The sequence below is a fragment of the Phascolarctos cinereus genome, unplaced genomic scaffold, assembly GCF_003287225.1.
Source record: "Phascolarctos cinereus isolate Bilbo 61053 unplaced genomic scaffold, phaCin_HiC Scaffold_3;HRSCAF=262, whole genome shotgun sequence".
Classification (NCBI taxonomy): domain Eukaryota; kingdom Metazoa; phylum Chordata; class Mammalia; order Diprotodontia; family Phascolarctidae; genus Phascolarctos; species Phascolarctos cinereus.
Window position 1 is genome coordinate 106,827,894 of NW_027555736.1, and position 24,189 is coordinate 106,852,082.

Sequence of the window (24,189 nt, forward strand, 5' to 3'; positions counted from 1 at the left end):
GAGATTCCCTCTGAAAAGAATCCAAAGTAACAAGATAGAACAAAGACAGAGGGAAATTAGAGAAACTCTCTCCTCCTTGTTAGCCTTTCATCCTGTTTCCTTCCTAGAAGCAGGTTGGGTGGTATATTGGGTAGAACACTGGGCCTGGAGTCAGGAACACCTGAGTTCAAATCTAGCCTCAGACATCTGCTGCTAGCTGTGTGACCCTGGGCAACTTACTTCACTGTCTGCCTCAGTTTCCTCAACTGTAAAATACGATTATAATAGTACCTACCTCCCAGGGTTGTTGTAAGGATCAAATTAGCTAATATGTGTAAAGTGCTTAGCATAGTGCCTAGCACATAGTAGGTAATTAATAAATATTTGTTTCCTTTCTTCCTTCCCTCCACTGTTACCCACTCCCCTTTATTCGAGCCTTTTTTCGCTGAGGTTTAGGATTATTTAGAATTGTGGCAGGAGCTGGTAGGCTTCAGGCCTGAGAACATCATCTCCCCACAGTCTTAAGGATAACATTAGCTTCTCAGAGTGTTGGAAGGGACCTTAGCAATCATCCAGTCCAATTCCCTTATTTTATAAATGAGGAAACAGGCCCAGAGGGGTGAGGTGGCCCAGGGATGATTTGCCCAAAGTGACAGAGCACGTAACCAGCAGAATCAGCATTTGAACCCAAGTTCTCAGACTCCAAATCCCTGTGCACACTACACTGTACTGAGCAGCCTTCTCATGCAGCCTGCAAGAATGAATGATTGATTACTTGGCCCAGCCAGTCTAGACAGTTGATATGTTGTTGTCTGGGTCCCCTAGTGAAGTCAGTGCTCCCGCCTCATCTCCCTGTGGCAGCAGGCCAATGGATTAGGAGAGCTTTGGGGGAAGGGGGGGTGACATAGGGACTGCTCAGAAGAGGGTCTTTTTATAGCACCACTGCCCTTTGACCACAACTTTCACTCATAGGGAAAATCACATTCAATAGATTCCTCAAATTTTAGAATCATAGAGTTTTAGAATCATGGAATAATCATGGAAAGTTAGAACCGGAAGAATCTCCATATTTTAAAAGCTGAACTGTATTGTGTGAACCGGTCAAATATTTTAGCTATCCACTGGAGACCATTCTTCCCCTTGCAACCTCAAGACACTGGCCTTCATTCAGCAGGTCAGAGTGAGGGGGTCAGAATAGAACACAAGGAAGAGAAATTGAGGTTTTGGAAAGTTTATAATATAGATTTTAAGAAAAAAAGATTTTCAACAGTAAAATTTCACAGACCAGTTAAATATACCATTGCATAGGAAACTGAGGCGCAAAGAAATTTTATTGTAATAGATAGAGTACTGATGTAGTCAGGAAGACCTGGGTTCAAATCCTGCCTCAAATACTAGCTGTGTGACCCTGAGCAAATCATTTAACAACTCTATGCTTCAGTTTCCTTATCTGCAAAATGAGGGGATTGACCTTGATGATATATAAGATCTCCTGCAGCTCTAAAACTGTGATTCTATGATCCCTTGGTCACATAGCCAGTAAATGTCACAGGTGGGATTTGAACCCAGATCTTACTGACTACTCTATCCTCTGAACCACAGTAAGAGAAGAGGATGTGGCCATCATGAAGAATTTTTACATAACTTACTGAGCTGCATTTAAATGGTGTGGCTTGACCATTACCAATGCCACCTTCCAGGCAACCAAGCTTTAAAAAACATGGGATCTCATTTTTATCTCCCATATCTGTCTGGTTTGGGGAGAACAGGCACATGAAGAAAGAACCAGGAGAGAGGTTTGGGCTACTATGTTATACTTTTCGTAACTTGTAACCATTCCCTTGGATCTGAACAGCTACTTCCTGCTGGAATGTGGGAGTGGATTTTTGATCCAGTAATGATAGAGGGGGAGAGAAGGGGCAGAGCTAGGGGGGATCAGGCTTGGACTTTGGGCATCCAAATAGAGACATGAAGGTTGGACACATGGAGGCCTGAGAGCTCCCTGGGGCTGAACAATTCAGAGACATGGAGCCCAAGCACTAGTGTGTTAAAGTTTAGTGCTCTCCTTGCCACAGGTATCTGGGAAAAGAAGGCTGGGCACCAGCATCCTATCTGAAAAAAGCCAAAGATGACCTCCCCACTCGGAAGAAGAACCTGACAGGCCCTGTTGAGATCATCGGCAACATCATGGAGATCAGCAACCTGTTGAACAAGAAGGCATCCGTTGACAAGGAGGCACCTGCGGACAGTGAGGGCCCCGAGGCCCCCGTCACCAAGAAGGAGATCAGCCTGCCTATCCTCTGCAGCACTGCCAATGGTAACACAGTGGGCACTCCCGAGAAGCCGGGCTCAAAGCTGGCACAGGGATCACCAGCCGTGGCCAGGATCGCACCTCAGAGGGCACAGATCAGTAAGAGACTTGCTCCCTCCCCTTTCCCTTTGCTTCTGCCATGGTCCTTATTCTCAACCAAGAACATGCAGCTGTGAAAGCCAAGGCCTTTGGTTTCATCTTGGAATGAACTTTGAACTTCACTCTGACCTCCTTCAATCCCAATCAGAGACTGACCCCTTAATCTTAGCTACAGAATGAACTCTAATCCTGACCCCAGAAGGACCCCTAACCCTAGCAACAGCCTGACCTCTCACCCTGTCCAACCATATGTTCACAAAAGGGTTTGAACAAGAGAGTGTAGATGGCTCAAGGAATTCATCCCCCTGCTAGCAGCATGTTTTCCACAAAGGACACATGTTCTGAACATTGGAGGCACATTCTGTTAGCACCTGCCATCTTCTCTGGGGAGCCCTGGCTACAGTCCCATAATGGGGAACAGCCCGGGCAGTGGGGTAAAAGTCAGAAAGGCCCAAGCTGTCCAGCATTTGAGGCAGGAAAGGACTTCGTAGCAGTCAAGCCATGGAGGAGCGATTTGGGGGTTTTGGGGGGAGCGGAGTGGAGGACTTCTTTCTGGAAATTTGGGAAGCAGATGTGGCCCAGGCTCCTTGCCTTTGTTGGTGTTGTTGAAATAGTAGGATCATAGAGAGACCATAGTGCTGGAAGGGACTTACCAGGCCATTTAGACTGACCTCCTCATTTTATAGCAGAGGCCTAGAGAAGTTTAGTCATTTGCCCAAGGTCACATTTTGCTTCTTCAGTTTTCCAGTAACACACAATAGTCAGGACTTCATTACTAGCAGCCATTACTGATACCCTTGGTCTTGATCTTGGTATCATGTCCTTTAGGCCTATCAAACTACAGAAAGGGAGAATATGCAGCATCTGCCGTGGTCAGAACAGACACACACATTGTGTCCCAAAAGTCTTAGTGCAATTTTAAGCTTTAATAGTTACAGGGATTAAATATTATGAACTATATCTGTATATGTGTTATGTAGATTAAGTGTAATGAGGTAACTATCGATAGATAAAGATATATCTCATATCTACATACATAGACTATCATATTTAATCTATGTAATGCTCCTGTGAGGCCAGCTGGGAAGGATCATTATCTTCATTTTATAAATGAGGAAACTGAGTCTCAGAAAAGTTGAGTGACTTGTCCAAGGTCAAGAGCCAGTATCCAAACCCTGGCCTCCTGATTCCTAATCAGAATTTCCCGCTGATATCACAAGAGCTCCATGGCAAACCTTTACTTTATTCTCTGGAGGTTTCTGGTACCTCAATCTTCCCTTGGCTGGCGTGTGAAGGAAACACTGTCTTCCACAAGCACTTGACTGCATAAAATATAGAAAACAGCCCTGGTTTTCTAATGAGAAGACCTAGGTTTGAATCCTAGTTCTGCCAGGAGTAGCTTTAGGAGAGTGGCTTCGTGTGGCTGGGGCTCAGGTTTTCTCGTCCATGAAATGGTGATAATGATCCTTGGTCTCAAATGAGATAATATGTATAAAGCATAAAGTGTTGCACACATCTGCATTGCTATCATTATCATCATCATCATTATCATTGTTGTGGTTTTTTGTAGGAATTAAGGAATAATCTAAACCATGGGTAGGAAACCTGTGGCCCCAAGGCCACATGTGGCCCTCTAGGTCCTCAGGTGCAGCCCTTTGACTGAATCCAAACATCCAGTTCTTCCCATCCATGGCTGCTTCTGGATCTTTAACAAGCAGGGTTCCTGTGTTGAGGGATTGGATCTGTACCGGAGGCCAGGGAAAGACTAATTTGCTTCTGACTCTCAGCCCAAGTTAAAGTGTTTGAAATTTGGAGAAAAGTCAGTTTCTTTAGTCCCAACCCAGATTAGGGCTTATCAGTGTCCTCCTTTTTTGCCCAGTTTCAGGATGAGAGGAAGGGGAGAGATTAGGCTGAGGTGCAGAAGCTGCTTATTGTCCTATTCAGATTTCTAAGGATTTCTTTCTTGTTCCAGGTTCTCCAAATCTAAGGACAAGGCCCCCACCACGAAGAGAATCCAGTCTGGTTGGTATTTAATTTTCTTTCCTACTCTTACTTAAGAATCATAGAGTGTTAGATCTAGAAGGGACCTTAGAAATCATTTGGGGGAGGGGGGTAGCTAGGTGGCAAAGTGGATAGTGCACTGGCCCTGGAGTTAGGAGGACCTGAATTCAAATCCAGTCTCAGACCAGACACTTGACACTTACTAGCTGTGTGACCCTGGGCAAGTCACTTAACCCCAGTTGCCTCACCCCCCCCCAAAAAAAGAAATCATTTGGACCAAACCTCTCATTTTATTGAAGATGGAATTTGGGGCTCAGAGAGGGAAATTGACCATCCAAGGTCCCAAAATTAGTTACTAGTGAAGTAGCAGAGAGAAACCTAAAGTCTAGGTCTCTGACTTCAAAGAGTTGGCCAGTCAAAATCATAGACTGAGTTGGATGGGACTATGTTAGTCCAACTTTTTCATTTTACCAATGAGGAAACTGAGGCATGGAGAAGTTAAATGACTTTTCCAGGATCACACATCTAGTAAGTATAAAAGGCAAGATTTAAAGCCAGGTATTTCTGACTTTGTGATAGAAGACTCATCTTCCTGAGTTCTAATCTGACCTCAGACACTAGCTGTGTGACTCTGGCAAGTCACTTCACCCTGTTTGCCTCAGTTTCCTCATCTGTAAAATGAACTGAAGAAGGAAATGGCAAACCACCCCAGTACCTTTGCCTAGAAAACCCCAAATGGGGTCACAAAGAGTTGGACATGACTGAAAAATGACTGAACAACTACAACAGAATGTCTGACTTTAATTCCCTTACTTTATCTACCACTATCCAGAGTCCCATGACTCGTTTGTGATTGGGTCAGAACTAGAACGTGGGTTTGCTGGTTCTCTGTTCTCCTTCATGTGGGGTGGGATTTATGTATGTCTGCCTCTCACAGAACTGAGGTGGGAGCTGGACTGTTTGTGGAGAAGGGATTTTGGTTCTGTCAGTTCAGAACTCTCAAAATCAAGGTCTCCATGTTCCTGGAAGCATTGCCAATGGTGTTGAATGTAGGAGTTAACATAACATATTCCTAAGAGCCTGGGTCATGGAGAGAGGACTCCAACACTGAAACTCCGGGGGCCTGGCTGGAGGATTTATCACTCAGAAGCCCACTGTATTCTCAACCTAAATAAAGACATCTGTAGTCACCAAGCCTGGCAGACATAAACATTTAGACTGGACATCTCAAGTGTCCTGCCGCCTATTTACTAGGCTCTAGAAATGTGGATGGTGCATACATGGGCTTAGTTCAAAGGCCTTTGTATTTCACCCAGAAAAATATATACCAGTAATAAAGTTAACTGTCAAGAGTGAACTGTAGGAAAAGGCCCTGGTGGCCGGGGTTCCTCAGAGACAGAAGAAATGATTAGGGACCCACATTTATGGGTAATCACCTTCCTCATCTGGCCGCCTGGCTCTCAGGATACAGAAAGTGATACGGAGCAGGAAGTAAGTGTTTGACTCTGCCCCCAGAAAATTATGAACTGCTGTATCAAAACACACAAGCTTACAAGTCTTCTTAAGATGGACTTTGTCCATGCTGAGCCAGGCCATGGATTCCAGGGACAGCCCCAGGGGAGTGGGCAAGATACTAGAATCCTAAATCAAGAATCTAAAGGAACCTCAGGGACTAATCTAGCCTAACTTGCTAATTTTACAGATGGGGAAACTGAGGCCCATGGAGGTTAAGTGACTTAACCAAGGTCACACAAGTGACACAACATGAGAGGTGGAATTTTAATCTTGACTGAGTAGAGTTCAGGGGAGCAAACTAAAATTTTCCCCTCACTAGGGCAGCACTCTGGGATAAAGAACCCAGGCCACTATCGCTGGGCCTTTTCCCTTGGGGAGGAAGTTGTGGGAATAGAAGAAAAATGAGAATATAAAAAGAACCTGAAACAGCATCCAGGCATAACTTTCATACCCAGGTAGGCTATTTGGAGTTGAAATGTATTCAAATACCAAAGTCCTTTGCTGAGGGCAGCACATTTCAAAGGACCTAACATGTTTATCCATGGTGAATGTATAGGTGAGCCCCCTTCAGGAAAACACAACTGTGATGGTTATGCTCACAAAGCAGAAAAATTAGGGGGTGATATTAGAGAAAGATTCACCACTTAACACTAAATAGGAAACTCATCAGGTCCATGGAAGCATTTGCTTAGAGATCCCTAACTCCTTGATGGACAGTGATGGGAGGAGGGAAACCACATGCCAAGTCTGGGGAGTTACTGCCCATCTCAGAAAGAGAGATGCAGGTTCAGGACCAAGCAGACAAGCTAACCTCAGGGCACCACCAAGCACCAGGGACAGGGCCAAGCCAAAACACAGCAGTAGGTCGGAGGTCAGGAAAGCAGAGAGAGCAAGACAGCCCTTAGGAATGAGCAGCTCTGCAGAAGCCGAGAGGGAGGGAACGCAGGTACAAGACACCAGGGGGGACCTCACTACCTGGAGCTCCTCAATCTCAGGCCTCTTTAATGAGTCTTGTTGACGAAAAGAGCCAATTCACAGAACCTGAGAGTTGGAAGGGACCTCAGAGGGTACCTAATCTAACCTGTGCAGGATCCCATTAATAATAACAATAATAACTAGCATTTATATAGCACTTTAAGGTTTACATCTCATTTTATTCTCACAACAACCCGGAAGGTAGATACTATTATTATCCCCACTTTACAGATGAGGAAACTGAGGCAGACAAAGGGTTCAATGACTTGCTCAGGGTCACACAGCTAGTATCTGAAGCTGAATTTAAACTTGGGTCTTCCTGATTCAAGGTCCAGTACTCTATCCACTGCATCACCTAGCTGCCTCTTATAGCATTTCTGTGGTCAGCCCAGCCTTTATTTCATTCTAGAGTGACCAGCCCAAGCCATGACTATAGCAAGAGGCAGTAGGAGCACGAAGGAGGCAGGTAGGTGTAGTAGTGAATAGAATACTAGACTTGGAGTCAAAGAGACCTGAGTTCAAATCTGTGTGACTCGGGGAAGTTATTTAACCTTTCTCAGCTTCTGTTTCCTCATCTGTAAAATTGGTAAAACTTGAAGCACTTCAAAAATGTTAGCTATTATTATTAGCTAGTTCTTATTGACTCAGGTGGAAAATGTGTAGGCAGGATAAATTCAAAGCACGTATGTAGATTTGAACACAAGGAATCTAGGAAGACTTCTCTTACTCTGCTGGGCTTATGGGAAAGGTGGCACTCAGCTCAAACAAGGGATTGTAGCCATTATAGTGAAATGGAGTAAGCATTTATTAAGCACCTGCGGTGTGCCAAGCACTGTGCTAACAAATGTGATTTCAATTGATATATCCCATTGGGTAAAACCATAGGACCCCAGATTTAGAGCTGGAAAAAGGGACTTTGGCACCCATCCAGTCTAATTGACCATTCAATTTATAAAGGAGGAAACTGAGGCCCATATTGGTGAAATGACTGACCTAGAAGCACACATAGATGGTCTTTGGCAAAGAAGGGATTTAGAGTACCTTTCTCCACCCGCCCTCCCCCCCAATCTGGCTTGCGCTCTCAGCTGCATGGACTTTGCTTCTTTTTGTTCCCACTGAGAGGTGTACTGCTGAATGTTGACTTTTCCTCCTGAATCGCTTAGCCCTGACTAATTATTTTCGATTAGACTTTATTTTGGCAGCAACGCTGCAATTAATTCCATACTCACCAAGCACACATGGAATGCCAGGGCAGCAGGCTTGCTGGTTCCAATTAAGCCCTGAGGAATCCCTCCCATCCAAGGGTCAGAGCAGGCTAGGCTACTCTGTCCACAAAGCACGTGCATGCGTGGAGCACCATTGTGCCCTTTTGGAGGGTCTGTGCTCGGTCTCCTTCTGCTGTAGCCACTTTCCCCATAGCCATGGTTTGCCCCCTTGTGGGCATATCTTCTCACTTCCACTTCTCAGTGTTGCTGAGGAAGGATGGGGTGGAGAAGAGAGTTCTGGCTGGGAATCGAGAGACTTGGGATCACAGATTTAGAGCTGAGAGAGACCTTTGAGATCCATCTAGTTCAACCCCCTCCAGTTTTACAAATGAGAAAACCGAGGCCCAGAAAAATGAATTTCTTACCTGATCCCACAGCTAATAAATCACAAAGCTGTGATTCAAAACCTTCTTGACTCCAAATAGAGTGTTCTTTCCAGTACACCTGGTTCTTTCACTCTCATCCTATGAGATATGTCCCCACCAGTCACATGCATGTGTATGCACACACACACACACACACACACACACACACACACACACACACACACACTACTCCATTGTTATGGCAGGATCTGATCTGTAGTGAGCATTGCCCTGACCAAACCAGTCTTCTCAAAAATATGGGCTTTCTCCTTCTTCCCTCATTAGTGACCAATCCCTGCCCCCCCTTTCCCCCTCCATTTCTTAACCCTATTCTCTGCTTTCAGTCACCAACACTCGAGTGAGGCTGTCAGTCACCAAGAGGATTTTTCCTCTCCTGGGGCTGTACACTGTCAGCCTTATCTCTACCTGGAGAATGAATGGCTTTCACCTTTCTTAAGGGAGTGTTAAGTGCCGGGGCCATTGATGTCATACACTCCTTGTGAGGGTAGGACCAGTGACACCTTATTCATCAGGCATTGGGCAAAGAGCTGTCCACAGAAAGAAATTCACTGTGTAACTAGAGTTCTTTAAGAACTGAAGCTCCTTCAAAATAAAACCATTTTTCACAGACATCTTTCTCAGGTAAATTATGCACATTTAAACTTAAAACAAGTTCTATTTTTTTTTCCCTCAGTGATTGACTCAAGGTTATCACCATGAACATAAATGATCATACTGGGTTATTACACAGTGATGCTTCTGAGTAGCTCTTGTGCTCAGCTGGGCTATTTGCCTCTGTTTAAATGGTGGAGCTGAAACCCTGGGATGGGATAGGACAAAAATAAAATGTTCTACACAATTGGATCTGGAGGGGACCTTAGCTCAGAAGTGTCAAATACACTGTGAATGCCACCGACAGCACAACCAAACTGGATTAACAATGAACCGGAAAATCTCTAACAAAATAAATAAAAATGCAGCAAGACACAGATAATGTTAATAAGTGATTTTCTAAGCTAGTATGTGGCCCATAGGGATCCTTTCGAGTTTGACCCCACTGACTCAGATCATCTAATTCCAAACTCCATTTTTGAGGTGAGAAGATTTAAGGCCAGAGCTATTCAATGATCCATCCAGAATTACAGTGAAAAGCAATTTACAACCCATCTAGGCCAAAACCTTCATTTCAGAGATGGGGAAATGGAATCAATTTTGTCTCCCTCCTGTGCCATCAACTGCTACTTTGGCTGCTGTATTTTACACACAGTTATCCCAGTCAGGGCCCAAGGTCACTTTCTGGTCTGTCCTAGGGAACAAAGTGTATGAACTTTCTGATGGCTGTTTTTTTATTTCTGGATTCCCTACTGTGTCCTAGGTTATTCAGGCTGCTGGAAGTCTGACCTTCAGGTGCTTGGGGCATTACTGTATTGTAAATAATTATTTCCAGAGCCCAAATGAGTTGGGAATAAATTCATTTTAACAGTAGGGGTCTCCTTGACCTAGTAAACAGGTGTATCTCACATGATATTGTCCTAACCAGTGCTATATTACAATCAAATTAAGATGTTATAAGCATATACCTGGCATAAGTCTCCCTCCATAATGTTGCTAGTTTCCCCATCAGGCTGAGTCTGATTTGTATTGTCTAATGGCCACTTCTAGACAGTTAGCTCCATTCACTCCGATGACTCTTTCTGTACCTTCCTTACTGTATGTAAGTCTTTTTCTGTTGATTGAACTATCCTTAGTAGTGATATTTCTACTCCTGTCCTTTTTGTGATACCAAGTCACAACATTATGCCAGGTGTGTCTGAATTCTACGAATCCTTTGCCAGGTGATATGATTCATGTCTAGAAGTCCTTCCATCTGAATTGAAGCCAAAATAACATGCCATCCGTCTCATCCAGAAATGTGCCACTTAATCCTTTACAAAGGACTTTACCTACTGCTTCATTTTTCCCCCTCCTAATAGTCTTATGAGATAGTGCACAAGGTATCCCAAAAATCTCAGTGCAATTTTAAGCTTTTAAACACACTAGAAAGTGAAGACTTCACAGATCAAAAGACTTGCCAAGGTTAGGATAGGGACTTGAGCCTATGTCTTTCCATTCTAGGTCCTATGTTCTTTCCTTTATGCTAGAACACCTTTCTGGCACAGCGTCAGTCATTTCTGCCACCCGGGCTGTCCCCTGACCTTTCCAGGTCAAATGGACTTTGATAGTGTATGCCTTCCTTATTACTGTCAGGGCTCAGTGGAGGATCGTAGTCATAAGGAGAGCTGTCACTAGGAATCTATGCTTCTAAGGAGGACCATCAACTACATCTGAGACAGGTGTCCCCAAACCAACGCTTGGTGGGGTATGCGGGAAGAGTGGCCTACCATCTAGTAGCTTCCATAATTTGATTAGTTTTTGCTAACTAGGAGCTCCTTTCAATTGTTTCTCTGCTGCCAGAGGACTACTACTATCAGTACCCTCTAAATCAGGCACACTGAGGCAAAGGTCCAGTTTGCCCCATCCTAGTTATAGCTCTGCTAGTAGTAGAAGAGGTAACTTGTGGTTCATCCTTAGCTATCTGTGGTTAACAAGGTACTTTCCCCATGCCAGTCCTGGGAAGTAGGTAGATAACTAACTGAGCCTTTTTCTGTGGATTGCAGGGCTTCCAGCTGCCAAAGCCACCAGAGCCCCCTTCTGTAGAGGTGGAGTACTACACCATCGCCGAGTTCCAGTCTTGCATTTCGGATGGCATCAGTTTCCGGGGTGGACAGAAGGCAGAGGTGATTGTCATCAGTGTGGCTTTGGCCCACAGCAAACCTGGATTCCCTAATCTGTTTTTCTTCTGGGAGCAACCTTAAGATTCCAAGATATACTGTTTTTCAAAGTGTTCTGACATCCCTTATTTAATCTCACATAGATAGGTTTTCAGAACTAGATAGGACCTTTGTTATCCCAAATGGGCCAGATCCAGCCTACTGCCTGTTTCTGTATAGCCTGTGAGCTAAGAATGTTTCCCCGCCCCCATATTTTTAAATCAAGTTTTGTTGTATTTAAAAGTATAAAAACAAAAAACATTCTTAGCTTTTGCTCCTGGGGTTCTAGTTTGCCAAACCACCCCCCTCATTTTATAGAAGAGCAAACTGAGACCCAGAAAGATAAGGTCACTTTGTTCCCAGCAACAAGCCTTTGGGGTCTGGTATTGTTATTCCCATTTTGGGACCTTAGGTAACTCCTCCTCAGACAACTAGACCCAGGGAGGGGAAATGACTTGGTCAAAGTCACACAGCAGAAGGGTGGCAAAACTGAGTCTAGACTAGACGTTTCCTAATTCCCAGTCCAGTGTCCTTTCCTCTGTACCAGTTATCTTATGGGACAATAGAAAGGACATTGCATTGGGAATTATGAAGCCTGGGTTCTAATCCTAACTCTATTATATACAGACTTGATGTGTGATTTCAAGTAACTTTCTCTTCCTGGACCTGGATTTTTCCCTATTTGTGAAATAAGCCAAGGGTAAAATTTTTGCCTTACTTTCCTCGTAATAAATTAGTTTCTAAGCACCTACTATAATAATAACAGCAGTTAGTGACACCTTCCCCCTGAAATTACTTTGTATAATATTTTGTACTTCATTATCCATGTGCATTCTCTTTTCCTCTAATAGAATATAAACACCTTGAAGGCAAGGACTATTCAATTTGGGTCTCTTAGTATCCCCCAGCACCTACCACAGTACCTGACACATAGTAGGCACACACTAAGTACTTATTGAATGAATGAATGACCAGTAAAGGGGGCATTTGTAGAGCTATTGGAAAGCCTTGTGAGGTACTTTATCCACAACATACCCACAAACCATGGATGTTACCCTGGCTCTGTCTTGGGCTCTCTTGTCTTCCCCTTTGCATTATCCCACTTGGTGATCTCATCAGCTCCCATGACTTTTTATCATCTCCATGCATATAATTCCCAGATTACATGTCTAACTTTAACTTCTTTCTGAGGCTAAACTTCCTTCTGGGCATCTTAAATTGGATGTCCCTTAACCATCTCACATTCAGCATGTCCAAAACAAAAATCATTATCCTTCCTTCCCAAGCCCTCCCCTCTTGCAGACTTCCACATGACTGTCCAGAGCACCGCCATCGTCCTACTCACTCAAGCTCACGTCCTTGGTGGCATTCTTAATTCCTCTCTCACACTCACCTCACATATCCAATCTTTCCAAAGTCTTGCCATTCCTACCTTCACCTCATCTTTCATATGTGACCATTTCTCTCTACATACACAGCCACAACCTTAGTTCTGGCCCTCAGCACCTCTTACGTGGACTGTATCAATCACCTTCTAACTGGTCTCCGTGCCTCAAGTCTATTCACACTCCAATCCATTCTCCAAGAAGCTGCTAAGATGATTTTTCTAAATCTTAAGTGACAGTGTCAGTTCTCTGGCTCAATGAGCTCCAGAGGCTCCCTGCTATCTCCACAATCAAATAGAAAGCCCTCTGTTTGGCATTTAAAGCTCTTCATAACCTGACCTCTTCCTGCCTTCCTAGTGGTGTTTGCATTTGACTCTCGTCCATAAACTCTATCATGGTACCATATACTAGCCTACTTGCAGTTTTTTGAATAGAGCATTCCCACAGCCCAATGCTGTGCTTTGTACTGGGTATCCTGCCTTCCCCCTCCTGGAATGCTCTCTCTCCTTACCACCACTTCTCAGCTGGCTTCCCTTTCTGAGTCTTCTTAGCTACTAGAGTCTTCTTCTTTATGGTAGCCTTTCATCTATGCCATATATGTGTATCTTGTATGAACTTATTCATTTTCATGTTGTCTCTTCTATTAGAAAGTAAACTGCATGAAGAAGGGTCTGGGTTTTTTGTTGTTGTTTTGTTTTGTTTTTTATTTGTCTCTCCAGTGCTTAACATCATGCCTGGCCCATGGTAAGGACTTAATGCTGAAGTAGAAGAAATTTCTAGGGGTTGGAGAACTCAGGGAAGGCTTCGTAGAATCCAGCAAATTCTTCTCTCTCCTGATCCTCCTTGACCTTTCTTTAGTATTGAACACACCTCTTCCCAAGTACTCTCTCCTTCCTTGGCTTCTGTAACACTGCACTTCTGATTCTCCTCCTAGCTGACTTCTCCTTCCCATCTCCCTTTCTGATTCTTTAGCCTTTAGCCCCCCAAAGTATGGGTATCCCATGACACTCTGTCCCATAGCTCCAGCTGCCTGTTAAACATCTCCATCTAGGAGGGATGCTAGCACCTCTAACTCAACATTTCTGAGACAAAGGTCATCATTTTCTCACCTACATTTTCCCCTCCTCTCAACTTCTCTAATTGTTTTGAGGATGAATCCCATCTCCTCAGTGACCCAGGTTAGAAACCATAAAGTCCTCTATGACCTTTTCCTCCCCCTCACCTCCCACATGCACTCACTTGCCAAGCACCTTGATTGTACCATTATTACATTTCTCAGATCCACCTCTTCCCCACTTCCTCACTACTGCCATAGTTCAGACCCTTATCACATTTTGCCTGTAAAATTTTAATAGCCTTCTAACTAGCTTCTTTGACTCTGGTCTCCAATCCATCCTTCACACTGCTGTGAAAATAATCATTTAAGATGAAGTTCCCTATATTTGGTATGCTATTTCTCTCCTGTGCATTCATGCAAGCTCTCCCACATGCCTGAAATGCACTCTCTCCTCATCACCAACTGTCTAAATCCTTTTACTTCCAGGCAGACAGGCTTTCCTACCCTCCTCCAGCTGCTAGTGTTTTCCACCTCTGAAATGACCTTCCATCTATTTTGTGTATATCTTGTATGTACCTACTTGTGTGTGTGTGTGTGTGTATGTACAATTCTAATGTAATGTGACATAATTCCGTCAGAATTCAGACTGTTTGAGGGTAGGAACTGCTTTTGCCTTTCATAATAAATGCTTGCTGACTGACTGGCTGACTCTTCTAGGAAGCCTTCCCCAATATCTCCCCTTCCTTTCAGCTAAAAGCCTTCTCTCTTTCCTTGGAGCACTTTGGTCCTATGATTTCTCCTTTGTCCCCATCGTTCATTCCCGTGTCCCTATCTGTGCACATAATAATTTCCCTTTAGTAGAAGACCTTTCACAATGAGGACAGTGTCATTTTGGTCTTTTTATCCCCAGCAAAAGGCACAGTACCTCATACACAGTAATCACTTAATATACGTTGAAAAAGAAATGGAAGAGATGGAACTTGAGCTAAGTCTTGGAGGTATTTGTGATCTTGAAATGAAATGAGGCATGAAAAAGGCTTGGAATGTGGATTCCACATCCAGATGTGAAAGGAAAATACCAGATAATCTATCCTTGTCCCCAATATCCTCATAGCTCACCAGCCTACTCCTCCTTCTCTGTTCTCTTAGGTCATTGATAAAAACTCAGGTGGCTGGTGGTATGTGCAAATTGGAGAGAAGGAAGGCTGGGCCCCCGCATCATACATTGACAAGAGAAAAAAGCCGAATCTCAACCGGCGTACCAGTACTCTGACCCGGCCCAAGGTTCCTCCCCCTGCCCCTCCCAGCAAACCCAAGGAGGCTGAGGAGGGATCATCCACTACCATAGAAGGTCAGGACTCCCCACTGAAGCCGAAATACGAGGAGCCAGAGTATGATATTCCCGCCTTTGGCTTTGACTCTGAGCCAGAGCTGGGAGAGGCTCCTGGAGAAGATAGCTCTGGGGAGAAACGTTCCTACCAACCCCGGCGATCTTCTCCAGCATCTTCCCTGCAGAGGGCCAAGTTTAAGGTGGGAGAATCATCTGAGGATGTGGCCCTGGAGGAGGAGACCATCTATGAGAACGAGGGATTCCAACCATATGTGGAGGAGGCCAAGGAATCCAGTGGTGAGAATGACTCCCCTAGGGGTTCCATGCTTTCACTCAACAGGAGAAGCTCACCCAAATCCAATTCCCCCAAATCATCCTTTATAAAATTTAAGGCAGAAAAAAATACTCAGCCAGAGCTGGGGAAAAACCACTCCACTGCCTCTTTCTCTTCTTCAGTGACCATCAATACTACCTGCTCCTCCTCTTCGTCTTCTTCCTCTTCCTCCTTATCCAAGAATGGAGACATGAAACCCAGGTCAGCCTCAGACGCTGGGTTACGGAACCCTCCCAAGGGTAGTGTGAAAGAGATTGCTGATCTGAAAGCCGGACAGACCTTGTGCTCCAGAGCTAAGCCATCAGTCCGACCCAAACCCTTCCTAAGTAAAGGGGATTCCCAGAGCCAAGAGAAAATGGACATCAGCAGCCTCCGGCGTCAACTGAGGCCCACAGGACAGCTCCGTGGTGGTCTCAAGGGTTCAAAGAGTGAAGACTCTGAAACACTTCCACAGACAGCATCCCAGGGACCTGAAGAGGGGTCTAGGAGAGGTTCAGCTGACTTCATCACTCCTCCTACCCATGCTCACCTTTCCCCCAACAACTGGACCAAGAAAGATCAAGAAAAGGAGGTTCAGGGCCCCTCCTATATAACTTCCGATGCCTACCAGAAGGTCCAAGACTCAGAGATCAGCTTCCCTGCTGGTGTGGAGGTGGAAGTCTTAGAAAAGCAGGAGAGTGGTTGGTGGTATGTAAGGTTTGGAGAACTAGAGGGCTGGGCCCCTTCCCACTATCTAGTCCTTGGAGAAAATGAACAGTTGGAATCTTCCACAAAGGATTTGGATTTTACTTCTACTAAGAGTAAGAGGAATGAAGGTAAATCAGATAGCCTGGAAAAGATTGAGAAGAGGGTTCAGGCGCTGAACACTGTTAACCAAAGTAAGAGAGTCACACCACCCATCCCATCCAAGCCACCTGGAGGCTTCTCCAAGACCTCCGGACTAAGCAATGGGCCAGTCAAGATGAGGAATGGTGTGAGGCAGGTAACCGTAAGACCGCAATCAGTGTTCGTGTCCCCACCCCCCAAGGAGAACAACCTCTCCTGTGCCCTACGGAGGAATGAGTCCCTCACTGCCACAGATGGCCTCCGCTCTGTCCGACGGAATTCGTCTTTCAGCGCTGCTCGTACAGCAGCTGGGGATACCAAGGGTAGGTTGGTAGAGAGGGCAGGAAGTGAGGGCTCTGACTCATCGCTGCTGTCCACCCAACGAAATGGGATCCCTGTGTCCACTGTCCGGCCAAAACCGATTGAGAAGTCTCAGTTCATACACAATAACCTCAAAGATGTGTATGTCTCCATCGCAGACTATGAGGGGGATGAAGAGACTGCAGGATTCCAGGAGGGGGGTGTCCATGGAGGTGCTGGAAAGGAATCCAAATGGGTGGTGGTACTGTCAGATCCTAGACAGTATGAAGCCCTTCAAAGGATGGGTGCCTTCCAACTATCTAGAAAAAAAGAACTAGCCATATTCAGGGAACTTCTCTGGGCTGTAATTTTGCTTGCTTCAACTGTCTCCTGGTAAGAGAACCAAGATGAAACCAAAAAACAAAAAAAAAAAAAGGAAGAAATAATTTTAAAACGGGGAAACAAAACTAAGAGTGATGGGTGACCAGAAAGCTGTTCTTCAAATTTGTGCACCATGGCTAAATGGAAGAGTATTTGCAGACCCAAATGGAGGGTAAATGGTTCATAATACTTAGAAAGGAGGTGAGGAAGAGAGTGGGAAAATCAGGGGTAGAGGTAAAGGTGATTGATATCCAAAGGCCAATTTGTATTGGGGTGGGGAAAGGAGAAAAGAAAAGAAAAATTTGGACTTGTATGATGTCACTGATGGGCTATGTGTGATTGGAGCCCCCTTGGTGGAAGCAAGGCTTTGAAGAAAAACATGACTGGCCTTTGGTCAATAACTTTGATAGGGTGGAGGGGAACTCCATGCTGGCCTCTCCCAGCATGACACCCAGTCCTCCCTCATACTCTGGCTGTAGCTACCACCTGATTATGGAACACCACTGGCATCTCACTACCAAAAGCACTCCTGGTAAAAGGTGATTTTATTTTGGGGGTATGGATTATATCTCTTCATCTCTCACAAAAGAGCTTTCAAGGATGAATTTAACCTTCCAGGCAGCTTTGTTTAAGGGAAAGGGAAAAAAAAAAAGATTATAGGCCAGGGCAGGGTAGAGTCCAGAGGCTTTGAAGATTGGAGAAATTTTGCATCTAAGCCCAGTACAGAACAGAAACTCCCAGTATCTGTCTGTTGTCCTTGGCCAACTCTGGAGTTGGGGTTTCTAGACTTCTTGCTTCCTTTGGCAAACCCAAGGAAGAGGTTTACAGTGTATTCTGTTTAAGGGAAAGTGTTCCTTTGGGTCCTGCATAGTGGTGCTAGGCCCTCTCTTTTTGCAATCATTGCCTCTTCTCCCCAGCCCTCATCCTACCAGGTGGTGGGCTTTCTGCTGATGAAGGCCAGATCATTGCAGCATTAGTGTTTACAAAGAAAGAAAAGGCTAAACTATCAGTTTGAAATCTGCATAAACATCATTTGTATTTTAGTAGTGGTACAGGGTACTCTGTGTATGTGTGGTCATGTGCACATCTCTGGTCACTGTTTTGCTTTGTGTTTAGGGCTTTGATTTTTATTATATTTGATGGATTTGTTTTGGGGGGGTGGGATAGGAAAGGGGGGTGGGTCATTGTTTTTCTGAAAAGGGATTGGGGTGAATAGGGTTGGGGGTTTTGTCCTTTTTTTTCTCCCCTGACAAGCCAAAATATTTCCCTTTTGGTTTCCACTTGAGTCTGAAATGTGTGGACAACAAGACAGCCCAGGTTTTGTTGGGAAATATTGGGACTGAAAGAATCCACAGCTCTGGAGTGACGCTAACCAGGAAAGCTGCCCATCTCTTCACCTATGTTCCCAATGCCACACAAGAGGGAGGGGAGAATTGGAGCTGATTAAAGAAGCCAGAGTCTGAAATCAAGAGGAGGTGGCTGCACCTCGGCTAGACCCCCCCATGGATTCTTGGATCAAAAATGGGGCCAGGAGCAACTTCCTGCTTTGTCAAAAACGCTTTCATTTTGAGCTGTATAAAGCAAAGGCGATTCCTCCTCCCCTCTGTCGCTAAATATTAGGGGTCAGTGATTTGAATCGCATTCACAAACTAAGGGCTGTGGTTTATGTGTGTGTTCCTGGATGGATGAGAAGGATTGGCACTGGACCTTCAGCCCTTCCAGCCCACCCTGGAGGGTGTGTCTGTTGCCTCAAACACTCTCCAAGCCTTTGATAATGTTGGTGCTTTCAGAAGCTGGAGAATTAACTTCTTGGGAGCTGAACTTCTCTATCCACACAGTTTGCAGCTGGATGTGGGAGAGGCAGAGAGTGGGAGAGGAAACACAAGAACCGAATCCATGTTGGTCGTGAGTTGACTTTGGGGTACATTTTAAATTCGATGGGATGGCTCAGAGGAAAGGGGCCCAGTGACTACAACTGGTTCCCTGTGCAGAGGAGTGACCTTTGCAGATTTCCACATGTGCCTTCGACTTCCAATGACTCAGACTCCATGCTGCCGAGGAGAGCTTGGGGGAGAGTTGGTGTTTTTCACAAAGAAGGAAAGGCCCTCCTGCCACTTCCCTATTCCCTACCTTATCTCCTCACCCACATCCTCTTCCTCTCTTCCCCAAATAACTTTTACACACAATATGTTATGTCCCAGGAGCCTAAATGAGAACACACCAGTCATCTCTGTGCTTCTGGAAACCAAAGGGCCCTCTTCCCACCCTCTCCTCCAGCACTGCCTGGGGAGCCGCGCATGTGCGGCCCTTACTCTTCCATACACTGACGTGTGGCAGCTATTGAGAACTGCCCAAATTTCGTCAAAGGGCCGTTGTGAGATTTCTTTGTTTTTGTGAGGTTTTTTGTTTTTAATTAGAAATGCTATATTCTTCTGCTGGACAGTGTTAAATAGAGCAATACATAGAGTTATCTGCTAGATTGCAGTACTAATGGTAGCGGGTTAGTTACTGGTGGTGTTATGATTTATTTGAACAATAATGATGAAGAAGTGGTTCATTATTTTTTAATTAATGCACTTTAAGAGTGGAAAGGAAAGAAAAGAAACGTGCAGAGAGCTGAGTGCATTACTTAAAGGTGCAGTATATGCTTTCCTCATTTTTAAACAGCACATATTTATTAAAAGAAAAAAGTAATTTATGATTATTTAAAATAAAATTTTAAAATTATAATGACCGTTGGGTTAAAGAAGTTTCTACACAGCTGCCCCTCCCTTGCCCCTCAATGCCAGGGCATACCCCACTTCCCCCATTTCTGCACTGAGCCAATACAATCTTGAGGGCGTTAAATCAGGTCAGGTCCTTTCCAGAAAAGTATGGCATATCTCTGACCAAATGAAAGCATCTCAGATGGGCTGGACTAGAATTTCCGCCAGGAATGTCCAAGTCCTCCCTGCCCTCACTTGTGTGCTTTGGGACCATCCTCAGCTCTGTCTCTGTTCTGGTCTCTATTTCCCACTGGCACTTGTCTTGACAATGACTGAGTGCCTCGACTGTCACCCTCTACCCATCCCTTCCCAGTCCGGAGACTCTTAAGTCATGAATCCCAGAGCTGGAAGGGACTTTAGCAATGATCAGGGCCAACTCCCTTTTTTTATACATGTGGAAACTGAATCCCAAAGAAGGGATGTGACTTGCCCCAGGGTCATATGAGGAGCTAGGACTGACACCCAGGGTTGATGACTCCCAATCCAATACTCTTTCTGCTTGACCATAAATGAGTTTGCCAGGGTCCCACCTTGCTTATGTTCAACTTGAACACACCAGGGCAGATTGGAAGTTGATGACACTTGATGACAACCTACAAGTCTAGAGAGTGAACAGAAATTGCCATGTCCTCCTTGTTCTCCCCTTTCTACCACTGCCCTTATTTCCCTTGTCCGTAGGACCAACCAAGATACCGCCTAGTCCCTAGAGAGGAGCCAAAATGAAGGAAGGAGCTGGAGGTTTCATTACTTGAAATTGAAGACAGGTAGGTATGAGGATCCCAGTCCTCCTTGGGCATGCCCATACCAGTTCTGCCAGGTCAGCCAGACTCAGCCTGAGTCCCTTCACACCCAGGCCCCAGGGCAATTATTAAGCAACCTGTTCTGAGAGAGCAGAGGGCACCTTCTCGTGGCAGAAGAAAGTGATAGTCCCTCACTGTCAAATTCTCCCACTTCCCTTCCCCCAACTAAAAAAAAAAGTTTTTTAATCATATCGTAATCCAACCCTAGTTTTCCATTCGATCAATTGAAAATGTGAAAGGCTGTTGTATTGCTGTATACTGCAACTTTAATAATGATGAGCACTTCTGAGGTCGTTATTGATGTCTATATAATGCCTGAAAAGCTTCACTTGACCGTTTGTTTTTCTTTCATTTTAAGGTTCTTTTCTTTTTTTTTTTCTTTAAGAGAAGAAACAAAAGTAACTTCCTCTCTGATTCTCATACTTTGTCCAGCTTCAGGGGAAAGGTTCTCCAGGTCTCTGAGATCCTCTGCTCCAGTGAAGGCTTGTTCTTATGAACTGGCCCTTTGAATTTTAAAATGGACACACCCTCACACTCCCAAGCACCCCTAGCAGGGAATGACGTTCCTCCTGGGGAGTGACTGTAGGGAATACTTTCAGCCAAGGCCCTTCCATGTTCAGGCTTCTCCGTTTCAGCCAGCCATAGAGCATGAAGGGTGATAACCCAAATATGGCCCCAAAGAATTTCCTCCTGTCCTAACTTTCAGTCCTGACGAAGGCATTATATAATTGTTTAATCACTTTCAGACTTCTGTGCTGCATATTTTACTGTAATCTGTATCCATTTGCTTTCCTCTGCAAAACATGTTACTGCTTATATCACCTAAGGAGAAACACAAGGGAATTTGGGTAAAGCCTTCATTATTTTCATATTACTAGTATTTGCAAAGTAGACATAGTGCTATTTAAATTTAGATTTTGGTTGGTAGCTTTTTTTAAGATAAAATTATTCTTACTTTCCTGTGTTTATATTTTACTAATATTTTATTCCTCATAGGTTACTCTTCCTACCCCTTTCCCTCTTCCCCCATACTTTGCATTCTCAATTGAAAAGAAAAAATAATCTGAGGAGAGAGAGGGTAAGTGCAATATTGAGGTGAGAAACACCAGGCCTTGTCTGGGACCTTGGGGGTAGCATGTGCTGCCATTTGAGAGCAGACAGAGCTGAAAAGAACCAGGCTTAAGGCCCCAAATGGCTGGTTTTGGATACTCTTTTCATCCTCCCCCCACCCACCATCCCACATCCCAGTAAAGAAAAAAGGAAGGTGTCCACCATTTTGAAATAAAGTACAGGCCAAAATAGCTGCAAAGTCAATGAATTGAGAATGGATAGAATAGTGCTAGGATGCCCCCAAGATGCTAGCTCCAGGAACAGAGGCCCTTTGAAGCATGGAAGGCAGAGATAGCTAGATAGGCAGCTTATGGGGTATTATTTTGGTCACTTTGGCCTAACTAATCAGGAAGACTATTTGCTTTAAGTAAACAGTGTGTCCTGAAAGGTTAGCTAGAATATCACCTTCCATCCAGCCCTCTCTCAGACCCCAAGAGCTTGTAATACCTAGGCCACCAGCAGTAGTATAAAAGGGACTTCTCTTTCCCCCCCACCCCACTCCCCATTTTCCTTTTTTAAACTAAGTAACCTCAGTTCAGCTCATGGGCAGGAACCGTAAGAGCAACAAAGTCCTCTCCTTGGTACTTTTGATAAGCCTGAGTGCCATTCTAAGGAGGCTGTGAGGCCAAAATGAGACACTGATTGATGCTGACCAGAGCACCCACAGCGTGACCTAGCGCTGGCTCACCCTGCATTTGTTCATCTCAGCTGGAATCCTGCTGCTTGGCCCTGGAGTTCTTCTGGTGTATAGGGCGTTTCTGAGAGACTTTGGAAACCTTCCCTGGACCAGTCTAGGTCTTCCTGGAATTCTAGTCTATGGAGAGGAGGCTGCAGCTCCTCCTCAGGTGTTCTGTGTGTGGATAACTTGTATTCAACAGGTACAAACCAGACCACTGCAGCTAAGATTCCTCCTTTTAATTACAGGGCAGTGCTGGGGTGAGCAAGATTGACAGGGTGAAGGTTCTTCTGAGGTTCCATGGATTGGTTCTTTGTGATCTGGGATCACAGTGGCCTTTTTGAGTTGCTGGTCAATCCCATTCTTATTCAGTACTGTACTGTTACTCCAACTCCTCAGTCTTCTCTGTTTCGTGATACACACACATACACCTACACACACACATATATATGCATACATATATACATGTGTATAAAAATATATTTGTGTATATATTACATGTGTGTATATATATAAAATCTTTGTTAAACTCAATACAGGGATCTTTGGAGAGGGAGTTGTCCACAATACTAAAGAATTACATTCCCTCATTTTTTGGAGGGTCATGTGTACATGTGTATGTATGTGTGTGTGAGGTGTGTGTATGTATGTGATTGTGAGCATACATGTGTCTGTATGCATTGAGTCTAAGAGAATGTGGGGGGAAGGTCTATTCTAGGTCAGTAATTTTCCCACTTGAATTAAATAATATGGAGTTAGGGGGAAAAAAAACATTACCAAGATGTCTCCATGTAAGGCCAACAGTGTCGGGCGGGTCCCACAGGGCTCTTGTGTATTGAGTCCATACACTATTCACATAGGTGATTCTGGCTGGAGAGTGCAATGTGTCTTTTTTTTTTGTAATTATTTTATTAATTATTTGGTTGAAGACTTCACACTGGTGTTAGCAGACCTGCCTAGAGCAACCCAAGTCGCCCCATCTGTACGGAGCCTCCTATTCTTTATCAGCTCAGTGAATGTGTAGAGTGAGAGTGGGAAAGAGGGGTGGTCCTGCCATCTGTCACAGGGAAAGAGTAACACCCTAATCTGCCTAGTGCCATATATGGCCTCATTTTTTTGTTTGTTTGAGAATCCCTGTTTTGTGGTAAATTTTTACTACAGGTCAAATTCCAAATGCCCATGTAGCACAAAATCCCTACCTGGTGAAAGGACTTTCAATTTTGGGCCTTCCTTAAGTCTTTTCTTTAGCTTTTTGGTCTGGGCCGATGACCATTAACCTTGATACAATTTCATTCCCATCCCTGTTTCCCTTAGGAAATAGCAACTAAGTGTTATTTCCTCCAATTGGTCCAGTCCCTGTTCTGGTTATTGGATGATGCTGGCAATATCATTGATAGAGGATGAGTATTTCCATTCCAGAGAAGGTCTAAAAGAGCATGTTGGTAGGAAGAGAGAGTCATGTCTGACTGAGATGATGGTGTGCATGTTTGAGGTAGCTGAAAGCACATACCCATTGATAGGAAAGGCACTTCTTGGAAGGGTTGTGCTTTAGGCACAAGCGAGCAAGAGGAGGAGGAGGAGGGAGAAGGAGGAGAAAACAGGAAGGGTTTCAAGAAAGGATGAAAGAAGAAGTCAATTCAGTGTGTTTCAGGAAGGTTTTTTTTTTAAGTAGGTAGGAAGGTAGTTAAGTGATTTGATACAGAGGGGACCAAAATAGGTTGGAAGAGTCCTAATGACTGGCCATCTACAGGCAATTTCTAAATTAAGGGGATAGAACTAGGTAGATCTCATAGGGAGGCAGATTATTTTTTTTTTATTAAATATTGACCAGTAAGTAAGTACTGGGTCCAACATGACTGCAAGTGTTTAAGTACTTATCAATGTTATTGTAGAGGGAATTCTTTCA

General features: G+C 44.5%; 1 protein-coding gene across 1 annotated transcript in view; it reads left to right on the top strand.

The window, feature by feature from the left end:
* Positions 1-18,082, top strand: part of SH3PXD2A (SH3 and PX domains 2A) — a 343,376-nt gene extending 325,294 nt beyond the window's left edge. The window contains 5 exon segments of the mRNA XM_078151076.1: positions 2,055-2,389; positions 4,362-4,411; positions 11,168-11,287; positions 14,912-16,768; positions 16,770-18,082. Of these exon segments, the coding sequence (XP_078007202.1) occupies positions 2,055-2,389; positions 4,362-4,411; positions 11,168-11,287; positions 14,912-16,768; positions 16,770-16,889 (2,482 nt within the window). The 3' untranslated portion in view covers positions 16,890-18,082.
* The last annotated feature ends 6,107 nt before the right edge of the window (positions 18,083-24,189 follow it).